This window comes from Mus musculus, chromosome 7 (assembly GCF_000001635.26).
Source record: "Mus musculus strain C57BL/6J chromosome 7, GRCm38.p6 C57BL/6J".
NCBI classification, from domain to species: domain Eukaryota; kingdom Metazoa; phylum Chordata; class Mammalia; order Rodentia; family Muridae; genus Mus; species Mus musculus.
This window is the reverse complement of record NC_000073.6, coordinates 30,275,961-30,290,801: the sequence shown is the minus strand read 5'-3', so window position 1 is coordinate 30,290,801 and position 14,841 is coordinate 30,275,961. Positions and strand designations below refer to the sequence as shown.

General features: G+C 48.0%; 1 protein-coding gene, 1 long non-coding RNA gene and 1 pseudogene across 18 annotated transcripts in view; 1 reads left to right on the top strand and 2 right to left on the bottom strand.

The window, feature by feature from the left end:
* Positions 1 to 564: 564 nt before the first annotated feature.
* Thap8 (THAP domain containing 8) lies at positions 565 to 10,708 on the bottom strand. The gene is made up of 3 exons (NR_144498.1): positions 10,322 to 10,708; positions 10,103 to 10,194; positions 565 to 1,269 (listed from the first exon to the last, which is right to left on the bottom strand). It is a non-coding gene; the product is annotated as a THAP domain containing 8 (long non-coding RNA).
* Positions 1,506 to 1,700, bottom strand: Gm50588 (predicted gene, 50588; annotated as a pseudogene).
* The window catches only part of Wdr62 (WD repeat domain 62), a 41,771-nt gene continuing 35,823 nt past the window's right edge, over positions 8,894 to 14,841 (top strand). For 14 of the 17 annotated variants that reach the window (XR_391062.4, XR_391064.4, XM_006539881.4 and 11 more), the window contains exon 1: positions 8,894 to 10,646. Coding sequence is in view for 13 of the 17 variants with exons in the window: in XM_006539881.4 (XP_006539944.1) it covers positions 10,467 to 10,646 (180 nt within the window). In the remaining 4 variants the exon portion in view is untranslated. The remainder of the gene's footprint in view (positions 10,647 to 14,841) is intronic. The other 3 variants (NR_152437.1, NM_146186.4, XM_030242457.1) reach the window with 3 other exon arrangements.

Sequence of the window (14,841 nt, the reverse complement as noted above, 5' to 3'; positions counted from 1 at the left end):
CAATCGCTTCCTCCTCCACCTCCTCTTCCTCTTCTTTCTCTTCCTCTTCCTCCTCTTCCTCCTCACACACACACTCTCCAGTGTGGTCCACCATAGCCCACCATGTCCCTACATGACCTTGCCTGTCACCTCTCCATCTTCACCTTCCCTTAGGATCCACTTAGTTCACTTCACTACATCTGTACCACATCCTCACAGTCTCTTCTGCCTAGGAACTCTTCCCACAGACACCTGGATGGTTCCCTCCCTTCCCTCTTAGTATTTTACCCATAAGTACCTTTTCAGTGACATCTTTGCTCTTTATAAAAATTGTACCCACCCCCTTAGGTGTTCTCTAGGGCAATCCAGCCGTCCTCACTGTGATGGCCCAGATGGTAGGGGCTCTGCAGAGTTGCTCTTACCCTGGCCCAAGTGCCCTCCAGACAGGCTCCCTCTCCACCCACGTGTCACAGACACACTGCTGTCAGCCCCTCTCCTTCAGTCTTGATTGGCTCGGAGTGATTTGGTTTATTAGTTAACTAGTTCACCTTCTTCTCAAGCAGACATGAACTCAAAGGCAGGCATGGTTTGAGGCTGTGTCACCCCACAACAGGTGTTAGCAGGCCTGCTCATTTGTGACACGGTTGCAAATGGCCTAAGCTAGCCTTGAACTTGCTGTCATTCTCCTGCCCCTGCCTTCCTCTTGGTAGGATTACAGGATTACAGGCCTATTTTGGTTGGCGGGTGCTGGATGGAACTCGGGGTGGGGTGGGGGGTGGCTCTTATAGGCAAGCCCTCTACTGCAAGGCCACTCCTACACCCCCACAGATACAGAAGGCTCTTTAACACTGGACCCTGGTTTAAAGCAGAGACCCTGCAGGTGGAGCCAGTGTCCTGGTTGCCAGTCCCAGAGGCTCTCAGACAGTACAATGGACGCTTGTGTGCGCAGGCCAGCAGGCTCTCCCAGTACAGCTGCCACACCAGCTGTTCCAAAGCTCACAGCTGTGCCCGGTGCTGCTCTTGGTGTCTCTGAACCTGTGAACTCGTTGTTTCGGCACCCCATGAGTAGCCTGGTGTTGGTCAGGGGCTCCAAGCCCTGGCACTGTGGAAGCAAGTAGGAAGGACAATAGCGGCTGCTGCCTCAGGGTCTCCCCAGAGATGGAGGTCCCAGCACCATGAAATATACTGAGCCAGAGGCTGTGTGGCTGGGCTCCAGGGGCGCAGGGGAAACTTCCTGTCCAGGAGGAAAGGGTAGTGCCTCAGGCTTCTTGGTGTTCCTGGTTCTTGGTTCTGGAAGACAGGATGGAAGGGAGGGGTTAGAACATCAGAGCAGTCAGTGCTCCCAGGGGCATTCCTCTGGGTGTTAAGGGCTGGGGTCAGCTTCTACAGGGACCTCCCTTAGAGGGGAAGACTGAGGGGCAGAATCGAAGAGGGGCTTGCCTTGGTGGGTGGGGGCTGGAGCCCAGATTCTATGGTTATTCCCTAGTGGAGAAGGCTGGGATCAGTCTCTGCAGGGACCTCCTTACCTTGTCAGTTGATGCCCTGGAGACGGTGGAGGATACCGCATCAGGCTGCAGGGAGTGAACTCCCCATCGCCATTGGAAGCAGGAGGGTGTGGAATGCTCACTTGCTCAAGTACTAGGGGCAGCTGGACACCCAGTGCTCACTGCCCATGTGCTGCAGACAGGCCTACAGCCTGGACCATCCTTCAGGGGAACTTGCAACATGGTGGATGCGTGCTACAGTTTCCCATATCCCCTGACCTGAGGATATTCATACCCAAGGGCCCTGAGCATGGCTCCAGGTTCATGCCTCCCACCCAGGCTGGCTCTCCAATGTGCACATCCTATTTTGGGGGCTCCATTATCAATCATCTCCCCTGCTCCTCTCATCCCAACTTGATTCCTCCTTCTTCCAGCTGGGTTCTATCGTGGCTGTCCACTGCCAGCCTCCAATTCTGTTCCTGTGCATGACTTTGAGAGAGAAGTTTATAAAATTTGATATATAGGATATGAGAGTCTGAAGCCAAGGGAAAACACTTCCTTCTTATCTATACAACAGGGATTCTTCCGCAATATAATCTGTGTGTATATGTGCATGCACACTCACACACACATCCAAGAAACATCCACCTACAGCTGGACATGGCGGAACACATAAGCCCAGCATTAAGGAAACTGGGTGTCTTAGTTAGGATTTTACTGCTGTACAGAGACACCATGACCAAGGCAACTCATAAACAGCATCTAATTGAGGCTGGCATACAGAGTCAGAGGTTCAGTCCATTATCATCAACACGGGAGCATGGCAGCATCCAGGCAGGCATGGTGCAGGAGGAGCTGAGAGTTCTACACCTTCATCTGCAGGGCTTTATTGGAAGCTTCCAGGCAGCTAGGGTGGGGGTCTTAAGCCCACGCCCACAGCAACACACACACACACACATTGAGAGAAAGGGAGACCAATATTTCTAAGAATGGCTACTGTATTGGTTTCTGTAGTGTTAGCGTGGATTTGGTGGCGCTCCTGTGATCCCAGCATGTAGGAGGCTGAGGCAAGAGGATTGTGCGCTCAGCCTCCTGCTTTCCACACGACTGAGTCCTGGCAGGTTCATCCTGCAGCAGCTGCTACAACCTCTGAGGCAGTAAATGTTTATCAGTAGAAATGGAGGTAGTTTGCTACCCAGCACAAGATCATTTACACAAGCACTCATCTACAAAGATCTTCACAAGGCTTTCCACACACGTTTCTTTAATGTTTTTCTTCAAATGGATCAACTTTAAGTATTAAATAATGGCAGATAGAAGAGAAATGACACCAGAAACGGAAAACTAGTAGGTGGTAGTGGTGCACACCTTTAACCTCAGCAGGCGGGAAGCAGATTTGTGAGTTGGAGGTCAGCTTGTTTCATATAACAAGTTTCAGATCAGACAGGGTTACATAATGAGATCCTGTCTTTATGCAAGAAACAACAATCAGAACTCTGCCTGGTGTGTGTGTGTGTGTGTGTGTGTGTGTGTGTGTAGGGATGGTTGGAGCATTTGCTGCTCTTGCGGAGGACTGGAGTTCAGTTCCCAGCACCCACATCAGGTGGCTCACACCTGCCTATAACTCTGGTTCCAGGGGATTCTATGTTCTCTTTTGCCCTCTGTGGGCACATGCACACACGGGACATACATACATTTTTAAAAGTAATACTAAAATATCAAAGGGAAATAAGGATGTGCATTCCAGTTTGCTTATATTTACACAAAGAAACCATAGGAGGTGGGGTGTGGTGACATACGGCTGTAATTCCAGAATGCGGAAGGCAAAAGCAGGAGAATTGCAGGCTTGAGGCTAACCTGGGCTACACAGCAAGTTACAGGCCAGTATGGGTTATAGAGAGTTCCTGTCTGAAAAAACTACATCAACCAACCAGAAGAACTATGGGAGGGAAATGTGAAAACCTAAAAAGACTAAAAGTGAGGAAGTCAGTGGGACGGAGAGATGACGGGACAAGACTTCCCTTACAAAAGCTGCACAGAGCAGGGACTACGGGTAAAAGGGACGAAAGGGCTGACTCAGAGACACTGTGGTACACACACAACAGAACTCCAGGCACACAGCCAGGGAGGCTGAATGTCGCAGTCCCTTCAGCCTCCATCTGGGAGCCAAATGTCCTCACTAGCCCCATACTTCCTGGACACAGATACGAGACCTACCGAAGCAACACCCCTTCCCTCCCTGAACAGAGCCTGCTAGCAGGCTACTCCAATAGCTACCCTCTTTTTCCTTCCTAACAGAAGTCCAATTTTGAGGTCATTAGCATCTGCCCCAGGTGAGTCACACAACCATGTTCTGGCCAATGTACTCTTTCCTGTAGTGTAGGATGCAGAACTGAGACCGGATACTCCAGCAGAATCAGAATGGTTCAAAGAACAAAGAAGAAAGATGATTAGCATAACAAAAACCTTCTACAACTAGGTCTGGTTTTTTTTCTCTCTCTTGTATTCCTCTAGGTAGCAGCATCTATGATGCTGGGCCCTCCCTCCAGACACTTACACTAACTGGACAAGTGTTCACCTTTCCATCATGTATGTTAGCCTGGCTGGTCACATTGAGAGGACAGAACAGCATCCTCTAAAGGCTTTTATTAACATAACTAGCCATTTCTTCTAGTTGGTTAAGTGTATAGCTAGAAGACCTCACCCCAGCCTCTTTTGCAGTTGTTGGGGACCAATAATGACAAAGCGACCAGTGAATGGGGTTCTTAGGAAGGCCTGGTAAAGAGAGCTGGCTCAGTTTAGAGTCGAGACCTTTTTTGTGTTTCCTCCCTCTCAGGAATGCCAAGGGCATGGGAGCTGGGGCACCGATAGCCATCCTGGTGCCACAGGCTAAGGATGACTGAGCAGGAGAGAACCCCCTCATCATGGATGATGCTGGAGATGCTACCCCAGTGCTGGTATGCCAACCTCTGCTCTTGCTTCATACAAGAGAAACATAAGGGTGCTGGAGACATGGTTCAACAGGCAAGAGAGCACACTGTTTTTATAGAGGAAATGAGTCCAAGTCTGGTTCCCAGTACCCACCCCAGGAGGCTCACAGGCACCTCTAACTCCAGGAAGATTGAATGTCTCCATCTCCCTAGATATCTGCCATCACATGCATATATAACACACATAAAGAATTAAAAATATATCTTAAAGCAAAGCAAAATCCTATGGTGAGTCGCACTGAACAGAACCTTTGCTGCCTCGCCCTACATGAAGGGCATGCATCCCCACTCCATCGGTGAGCCACTTACTACACGCAATTGCTGTGCCTGAAGAACATGAGTTAACAGTATTATGGGCTACTCCTGCACATAACATTTCCCAGGAGCCACTCAGTAGGTGTCTTCCAAAGGCAGGCCCTTTGGCAGAGCAGACAATGCTCTTAACTGCTAAGCCACACAGATCTACCTTTGCTCCCCTTGAAAGACCAAATGCTCCAAGTCGGGACAGCTCCTCCAAGCTGAGTCGCCGACTAAAATCCTGAAGAGCTGGAATACTGAAGACCTACACAGCACATAGCATAAGCAAGGCCTATACCTGGGCTGTAGTAAGCCAGAGCTTGGGGCGTTTGTGACTATGGTATAACTTCATGTTGCTGGTTCCATGGACTTCATAACTTGCTTAAGCCACTGTGAGTTCAGGACTTTGTGACTGTTAAGAGGATGTAATTCCTCATCAGTAAGCCCCTGGAACAAATCCCAAACGGACCTAAGAAGGACTAATGAATGTTCTTTCTGGCTCCCAGGCAGGCTTTCAACTTACTTCCCAGAAGCCCTTTCTCACTGTTTCATTTCCTGTGCTTCTTGGCACCAGGCCTGCTTTTGAACCTCTTTGGGTAGTATTTTTTCCAGTCTTTTTTGGGGTGGTGATGACAGTAGTAGTTGAGACAGGGTCTCTCTAGGTAGCCCTGACTGCCCTGGAACTCAGTCTGTAGATGAGGCTGGCCTTGAACTCACAGAGATCCACTTGCCCCTGCCTCCTGAGTGCTGGGATTAATTAAGGGTGTGTGCTACCACACCTGGCTCCTCTTTCCTTTTTAAAGAATTTGTTTGTTTTAGTATTATTAATGTTGGGGAAAGGAATGCAGGTGGACAGGCACGTATCATACATGTGCACATGTGTGAAAGTCAGAGGGCAACTTCCAGGAGACAGTTTTTTTCTTCCATTGTGGATCCAAGGACTGAACTCGGGTCTCTGGGCTCACACTAGGCTTGTACCAGTCGTGCAAAGGACCAGAGTTCAGTTCCCAGCACTCATGTCATACACAGCTTCCGGCCACCTCCTCAAGCTCCAGGACACCCAGTGTCCTCATCAGGCCTCTGCTAGCATCAGTACCATATGCACATCCCTGGCACGTAATCATAATTTTTTTTGGTATTTTTCTAGACAGGGTTTCCCTGTGTAGCCCTGGCTTTCCCAGAGCTTACTCTGTAGACCAAGCTGACCTTGACCTCAAAATCTCCCCGCCTCTGCACCCCTAGTGCTGGGATTACAGGCATGTGCCACCACTGCCCAGCCAATATATATTTACTTAATTTTATTTTATGTGCACTGGTGTGAGGGTGTCAGATTCCTTTGAGCTGGAGTTACAGTTGTGAGCTGCCATGTGTGTGTCCTGGGAATTGAACCCTGGTCCTTTGGAAGAGCACACAATGCCCTTAACTGCTGAGCCATGTCTCTAGCCCTTGAGTTTAAAGTGTTTTTGTGTGTGTGTGTGTGTGTGTTTGGTTTTGTTTATTTTATTTATTTATTTATTTATTTATTTATTTATTTTTTGAGACAGGGTTTCTCTGTGTAGCCCTGGCTGTCCTGGGCTCACTTTGTAGACCAGGCTGGCCTCGAACTCAGAAATCCACCTGCCTCTGCCTCCCAAGTGCCACCACCACCCGGCCTTAAAGTTATTTTTAATTTCATGAGTTCAAGGTCACCCCAGGCTATATAAGACTTTATCTGAAAACATACAAGCAAGGCAAAAACAAAGCACCCTGAATTTTTATGATGTCATCTGGCTGCTGCACGAAGCTGTTGCCATTCTCCTCACTGCTATTACGTTCCAGGCAGTACTGAAATGCTCTGTGCATGTTACGGCTAGAAGCTAGGTATGGGCTGTGCCTAGCTAGGAGGTGATGAGATGCTGGGGATGAGGAGGTGACGGGTAGTTTGCCAGGTGCTTTCCTCTGCCCTCGATTTCCTAATCATTCGGTTGAGATTTTTCCATTTGCAATTATAACTGTACAGCCGAGGTCTTCTCGGTTTTGGCTGCGCGTGCCGCTGGCAGGGAGTGTTTTGAAGGACAAACTAAAGGATGGGTTGGTTACTGGCAGGAAGGATTGCTGATGCTCCCTGTTTAGGTGTTCAGTTCTGCAGTGTTCCACTTTTCACCTGTGCAGTTTTGCTTTTTGTTTTTGAGACAGTCTCAGGTTGTCCATACTAGTCTAGAACTTGCTACACAGCTGAGGAGGGCCTCGAGCTTCTGATCTGTCTGCAGGCAGACAATATGCTTAGCAACCTGTCTAAAAGATCTGTCATAAGCTGGGTATGGCGGAACAAAACACACCTTTAATCCGCACACACATGAGGCAGAGGCAGGAAGATCTGTTTCTGTGAGTTCCGGGATAGCCAGATCTATAGTGATACCCTGTCTCAATAAAGAAAAGATTCAGCGTAGCAGGAACAAGATTTGTTAGGACCTTTGTGTGCCACTATGCTATTTATTAAAGTCTTTGGCTTTTGAGACAGTCTCTCACATAGCCCAGTCTGGCCTATAACTCTTCAACTACTTCAACTACTGATCTTCCTGCACAGGTGGAGGCCTCTGTGAACTACCACAACTAGTTTTCATTTTGGCTTGAAATAGGGAGACTTGTAGCTCAAGTTAGTCTCTAATTGACTGGTGTAACTTTAATTTTTTAAATCTTATTTTTAAAGACGGTTCTTAAATGCTTTTAGCCTTCCTTGTAGCCCACCACCCACCAGAGGTAGTGGGAAAGAAAGCATACAGGGGAAGTGGACCTGTTTCAAAAGGTTTTTTGGAGCAACTTCCACCTGTGTTATCTGGAAATTGGCAGTTCAGTTCACAGGTCAGCAGCAGCAGCTCGATCCACACGCAAACACTTCCTGGACATACCAGCAGTCCAGTTCGGTAGAGTCGGGTTAGCAACAGGGGTGATAGGACCTAGCAGAGACAGCCAGGCCTCAGCCTCAGCCTGAGCCAGCAGGAGGGACCGACAGGAACACCAGGTTCTCGGCTGTGCCTCTCTCAGGGAAGTGAAGATCAGAGGAAATGAGAGACCCATAAGCACGGCACAGCTAGCTGTACCAGCAAGCCAAGCTCTGTCTCTGTCACTCTGTGGAGTCCTATTTATACCCTCCAAACATCACGTGTCCTCCATGCGCCTTGCCTCAGCATGTGTGTCTGTCTCGGCTGACATCACCCTGCAGTCTGAGGAAGAGGCAAGAAACTGCAGTATACCACCGGGAGTTTTTTGGTACATTTTGGTATATTTGGTACATTTGTTGTTCCAGCAAACTCAGCTCAACTCTGCAATGTAAGGTGGACCAATACGTGCATTTTGTTGGCAAAGCATCCTTCATCACGTGACTTTTCATGTACTTGCTTTAGCAGAACATCCTCTCTCCTGTGTGTGCCTCAGCGAAACGGTCCGTCATAAGTCTGCCTTAATCTTTCACACCTGTGTCCACGGTAAGGCAACGTTCCTGCAAGTGTTGGCCCCAGCAAAACACCATCCAACTGACTTTCCAAAGAACCCTTAAGTTTCCACCTCAGACTGGAGCTGAGGATGACCTTGACCTCCTGCCTTCAGGTGCTCGGATTACACGTGTGATACAACATGCTCACAGGACAGCCAGTGTCAAAAAAAAATGTATCTAAAGGAATTCACTGACTCTCTCTACCCTGCACAAGAGCCCCTCAAAGGAGAGCTGGGAGACATGGACTTGATGAAGCCTGCTAGCTTAGCTGTAACTCTTTCTTTCTTTTTATTATATCTAAGTACACAGTAGTTGTCTTCAGACACACCAGAAGAGGGCGCCAGATCTCATTACAGGTAGTTGTGAGCCACGATGTGGTTGCTGGGAATTGAACTCAGGACCTCTGGAAGAGCAGTCAGTACTCTTAACCACTGAGCCATCTCTCCAGCCCCCTTAGCTGTAACTCTTGTTTCATGCATGCCAGCCATCTTGTTCATATTGCTGACATAAAAGCAACTTGACTGTAGACACAGAAAAATAGTTTGGCTCAGAGCAAGGGCAAATTGACCATCTTCTCCCTTTCTCCTCCTCCTTCTTAGAAATTCCCCAACTGCAGTCTTCACTCAGGACCCATCAAAATAGAGGTCAGCCTGAACTGTTATGTCTTTTTTTTTTTTTTTTAATATATATATGAGTACACTATTACTGTCTTCAGACACCAGAAGAGGGCATCTGATCCCATTACAGATGGTTGTGGGCCACCACGTGGTTGCTGGGAATCAAACTCAGGACCTCTGGAAAAGCAGTCAGTGCTCTTAACCATTAAGCCATCTCTCCAACCTTGAACTGTTATGTCTTAACTACTAAAAACTTAGGAGAAGGCCAACCACGCTGCAGCTCTCCCTGCACCTACTTATCAGATCATTATGCCTTTTCCCCCTATATAAACTGGCCCCGGAAATGTTTAGGGTTGTAGCTTACAGTTCCGAGTCTGGGTGATCAATCAGTTGGGTTTTTTTGTTGTTGCTGGTTTTTGTTTTTTGGGGGTTTTTTTTGGGTGGGGGGAGTTTCAATAAACCAGTCCTGTTTAACTGAGATCGGTTTTTAAGCGGTTTGTGCGACGCTTCCCAAACCCCAACAGACTTCTGGGCTAAAAATCAAACCCTTCCAACAAACATTTGATGGACAATAGTATGTGTTAGGCATTAGTCTAGCAACCTAGGAATAACAGGAAATGGGATAAAATTTGTTGGCTTCAGGGAGGGGCTGACATTCTAGTGGTGGGGACACCGTTGCATACCTCAACCTGTGATGCCCCAGAAAACCGTTTAAAGAGAAAAATAAGCCAAAAAATGAACAGGGAGAATGATGTGTGTGCACATCCCTCTCACCCCTTCCGCTCCCAAGGTAGCAATGAACTATCTACAGCTTCATAGCAGTAGCTCCCAAGACTCAAAGCTGGACCAACCCCGCCCCTCCCAGGGCCACGCCCCATGTTCGAATCTCCCAGGCCAATTGTCCCTGCCCAGGCGCCCCAAAGTGTTGGAGCCCTAATGTACTTATGTGTAGCTGTCCTACCCTGGCCAGTCCTGCCCAGTCAGCAATAACACTTGAGTCTGGGCCAAACCCTGTCCGGGTCCCCGAGCAATCCATCCGCCTCACGTCATCCCAGGGAAGAGCAACACTGCAACACGTGACAGGGGAAACTGAGGGCGCATGCGTACAAAATGTTCCTCGTGCTACCGCGGCTACGCCCCAATCACGGGATGGAGAGCAGCTGGCTACAATCTTCGCAATCCTAAACCTCACTATTTGTATAGGCAAGAGTAGGGCGGTGTTGTTCCCGACCCCAAGCCCACGGCTCTTTGGCTTCACCCTACCCCTATATCCATGAGACTGGTACAGCTTGAATAACTTCCCGGGACTGTTGCAAAAGACAGGATGAGCTCCATCAAAGTTAAAAGCTGTGTGTCTATGAACAGAGAAAGCACAGGTTAGTAGAGAAACCCAGCCAGACTCAGTAAGCAGTGAAATAGACAGGCCCTGGCCCCACCTTCCTTTAGCTCCGCCTCTTATCTCCCATTGGGCAATGAGCCTACCCGGAAGCTTTGTGATTGGCCAGCCGGGGTGCCGGCTGCGTCCAATGGGCGGTGGCGCCGGCTTTCCCGCGGCCATTCGCTATTCGAGTGGGTGCTGGCTACAGGCGGCTGTTAAGAAGCGTAACGGACACTGGTCTCCGACAGCATGATGGCTGCCTTAGCGGCCGGAGGTTATACGCGGAGTGACACGATAGAAAAGCTGTCCTCTGTCATGGCGGGAGTTCCGGCGCGGAGAAACCAGTCCTCCCCGCCTCCTGCCCCACCGCTCTGCCTCCGGCGGCGGACGCGACTCGCGGCGGCTCCCGAGGACACTGTGCAGAACCGGGTGAGAGGCTGGTCGTCCTGTTTACCCAACTCCGGGCTTCTCTGCCACCTTGGTCCCGCCTCGGGGCCTCGGTCCCTCCCATCGCTTCTTTATTTGCTCCCTCAGGCGGCTTCCCAGGCCCGCCTGGTCCGGAAGCCCCGCCCCCTTGGCAGAGGCTTTCCCCCTGCGTTCCTGCTGGCTTCAGGGTTTGGTGCTGCCCATCTTTCTGGCTCCACTTAGAGTTGGCACATTGCTTTATTTTAGTTCTAACTCCCGGGAAATGGTTTTGCATTTACAAATCATCTCTAATATCACTTTACTGTTCAGTGAGTGACCTAAGACACTTATCCCTTTCATTCCAGTGTGTCTTTGATTTTATTGGAATAGGGCTGGGGACCACTGCAGCCACCAGTGTGCTGTATCGGAGTCTGAGCGAGAGGCTGGCCTGTTGGCTCTTGCCACGCCTCCTCTGTAGCGCCTCGGGGTAAGGTGTGCTCTTCCAGGCCCCTATTTGGTTAACATTCCCCTGGTTTTGTTGTTGTTATATTGTTGTGGGTTTTGTTGTTGTTGTTATATTGTTGTGGTTTTTTTGTTTTTTGTTTTTGTTGTTTGTTTTTTCCTTTTGAGACAGGATTTCTTTGTGACTGAATTCATTCTGTAGACCAGCAGGCTGGCTGTGAGCTCTGAGATCTACCTTTCTGCCTCCGGAGTACTTGCCTGGCTTATTTGCGTAACATTTCTTGGTCTTCCTTCCTTTTTCTGTTCCTGATTTCTTTCCTGTTCCTTCACTAGAACTGATTTTTATCTACTTACGGCTTAAAATTATGGAGAATGTAAAAATCTTAGCACTGCTGCCTGGGGAGCAGGGTGTACAAAACAGTTCCACAAAATTTGAGTCACAGAAAGAAATGACTTTGGGTAGAAGGAATGCTATTAGTAAAACTTTTTTTTTTTTTTTTTTTGGTCAGGGTTTCTCCGTGTAGCCTTGGCTGACCTGGAACTGGCTGTGTAGACCAGACTGGCTGAGGTCAACTTTTGAGAGTTCATTCTCCCAGAGTCAGCTTTGGCCCCAAGGGCTTTTACCTACGGAGCTATTGGCTACTAGTCTAGAGGCAGTGGGACCTGGGAGAATGGAGTCATAAATGAGGCAAGCTAAAGTCTCCTGTAGTAGCCAACTTTAGTCTGAGCAGCAGACAGTTTGTACCCTGAGGGTTAAGAGGAGTCACAAGGACAAGTGACACACATGGCAAAAACATGTTTTTCCATCGAGACATATAAAGAAATAACAATACTTAGTGTAATGAATAATCTGAAATAGACTCACTCCTATCTCCTACACCTGGAGGGGCACAAAACCAGGAACAATTCAGTTCTGTGTTTTTGAAGAAACTGAGATCATGAGATTCTTGGCTTGGTTTCTTGGAGTTTTCTTACAAGCACCCAAATCTCACAGGGGTCCATTCTTGGACCATGTTCTGACACTGAGCTACCTCTCTGGCCCCAAAGCAACAGGTTTTTGTTTTCCTGTTTGCTTTTAAGGTTTATTTATTCTTATGTGTATGTGTTTTGCCTATGAGGGTGCCTGGTGCCCCAGGAGTCCAAAAGAGGACCTTCTTGGGTCCTCTGGAAGTGGAGCTACAGATGGACAAGCAAGTGCACTTGTTAACTGCTGAGCCATCTTTCCAAACCCCACTCCCCAGCAACACTTTTAAGAGTGGTTCTCTAGTCATCGCCTGAACACACAAATCTTAGTATAAAATAGAGATGACCACATACTGTGGAATTGAAGGGAGATGGGATTGTGACTGTGCCCGTGGCACACACAATGTCCACATAAAAGATGGATGCATGGCAGCTGCTGGTGGGCTTTTGATGCCTCAGATAATGTATCCCCTCTCCCCACACTTCTGGGTTCTAGGCAAGCCACCCTTGCCCACCAGGTCTATTATGTAGCTCTATAGTCTGGAACTCTTCATAGACCAGTCTGGCCTTGAACACACAAAGATCCACTTGTCTCTGTCTTTCAAGTGCTGGTATTAAAGGCCTGGGCTACCACGCCCAGCCGTGGCTGACCTTTCTGGCTATACCTTCTATGACCTCCCTCTCATTGAGTTCAGCCATGCTGGCCTGCCTTCTCTTTCCTAAAGTTGCCTCCTGGATTTGCATCTAATGAGTCCTTTGCTTGAGTGTTTTGCTGTACTCTTGTCTCTCTGGCTCCTTCCCATCCCTTAAGTCTTAGCCTGAATATTGCTGTCCAGAGAGGTGTTTATGGATCCCAGCCTAGAGACACCCACTTTAACTCACTCCCAGGGCCCTTATATGCTCCTGAAAGTGCCTTGGAATTCTTTTTTTTTTTTTTTTTTAAATAGTTTTTTTTTTTTTTTTTTTTTAAGATTTATTTATTTATTATATGTAAGTACATTGTAGCTGTCTTCAGACACTCCAGAAGAGGGCATCAGATCTTGTTACAGATGGTTGTGAGCCACCATGTGGTTGCTGGGATTTGAACTCCGGACCTTCGGAAGAGCAGTCGGGTGCTCTTACCCACTGAGCCATCTCACCAGCCCCGTGCCTTGGAATTCTTAAGCTGTATGTAGGAGATGCCAGAAGCACAAACAGAAAGAGGATGCAGTAAGCTGGTTTGAAGCATAGACTCCACACTCCACTGCCTGAACTCAAATATTCATTCTGTTTCTTGTAAGCAAGTTAGGAACTTCTCCCTGCCTCAGTTATCCTAGCTGTAAAACAAAGATAATGATGTAGAATCCCCCACAACATACATCTTATTATAATCCAAACTGCCCTTAAACTTCGCTCCTTCTGTTTCCCAAGTGCTGGGATCACAGATGTGTGATACCTTACCAGGTCTCCCTCTTAGGGTACCTGTGAGATTCTGCGGTTTCCTATATCTTAAGCCTCAGAACAACACCGGGCAGGCACACTGCAGGTGCTCTATTAGTGTTAGTCAGCACTGTTGTTACTGTGCTTTGGGTTAGGTCGTTGATGTTTCTCATTTGACAAGCACATCCCAGAGATCATCTGGCTTGCAAAAGCTGTCCTCTAAAAATGTCAGCTCTAAAAATGTCCGGTTACACTAAAGCCGGGTAAGTAACCATGAGTGCTGTTGCCCGATTGTCTGTGCCAGCCTGCTGGCTGTTGCTCTTTCTGGATGGGTAGCTGCTCTGGGGCTCTGTTTGCTCATCTGGAGGGCGACAGTGGTGGCTGTATCTTAGGGCTACCATGAGTGTTACTACGCCGAGGCTGAGCACAGTCTGATTGTGATAAGAACTTCATAACATTCCAATGTTTGCCTGTCAATTCTGACTGGACTTGAGAAGTGTTGTGAGAATTTTGGTTTCTTTTAAAACACAGAAATGGCAGGGCATGGTGGCACACGTCTTTAATCCCAGCACTCGGGAGGCAGAGGCAGGTGGATTTCTGAGTTCGAGGCCAGCCTGGTCTACAAAGTGAGTTCCAGGACAGCCAGGGCTACACAGAGAAACCCTGTCTCGAAAAACCCCAAAAACAAAACAAAGAAACAAACAAAAACCCCAAAAAACCAAAACCAAAACACAGAAATGTTATAGGAATAGTTCTGTTTTACTCCTAGGTGTGGGATATGGGATGCTTCAGATTGTCTGCAAGAGAGGGGCGTGGTTTTGAAAGCTACAGACAGTTTCTGGGAGTGTGTGACATTCAGAATTCTGGTAACTTTTCAGAGGATATGTAAATGCTAGAGTCCTGATAGAAGGGGCTGGTTGACCCGTTGTTGGTTGGATGAAGTTGGTTGCTGCTAGTTGTGGTTGGTTGCAGTTTGTCAAGCAGTTCTGTCCAGAGAGACAAAAAGAAGAAATTAGATGTCCTGACAGTGAGGATCAAACTTGCCCCAAAGGAGCCTGACGCCTCTGATCAGCAGGAAGGAGTTTAATGATACCTCCCTTTCCCTCTAGCCTCTTTTGCTCTTCACCTGCTGTTAGGGAGTGGAAAGGGTGGAAAAGGTTGGAGGAGGGTGGGAAAAAAGGAACCCACAAAGTAGCCAAAAAGGCCAGCTACAGAGAATGGTTTTCTCTACAGTAGTTAGAAACCAGTATATTTAATATATGAAAGTATCACACTTCTGATAGTCTGTAGTTTCTTACTTATTGTTTTAGCAACCATGATGGAGTTCTGGCACATAAATTTTATTGTTAGATTAAAAAAAAAAAAAAACCTTTTA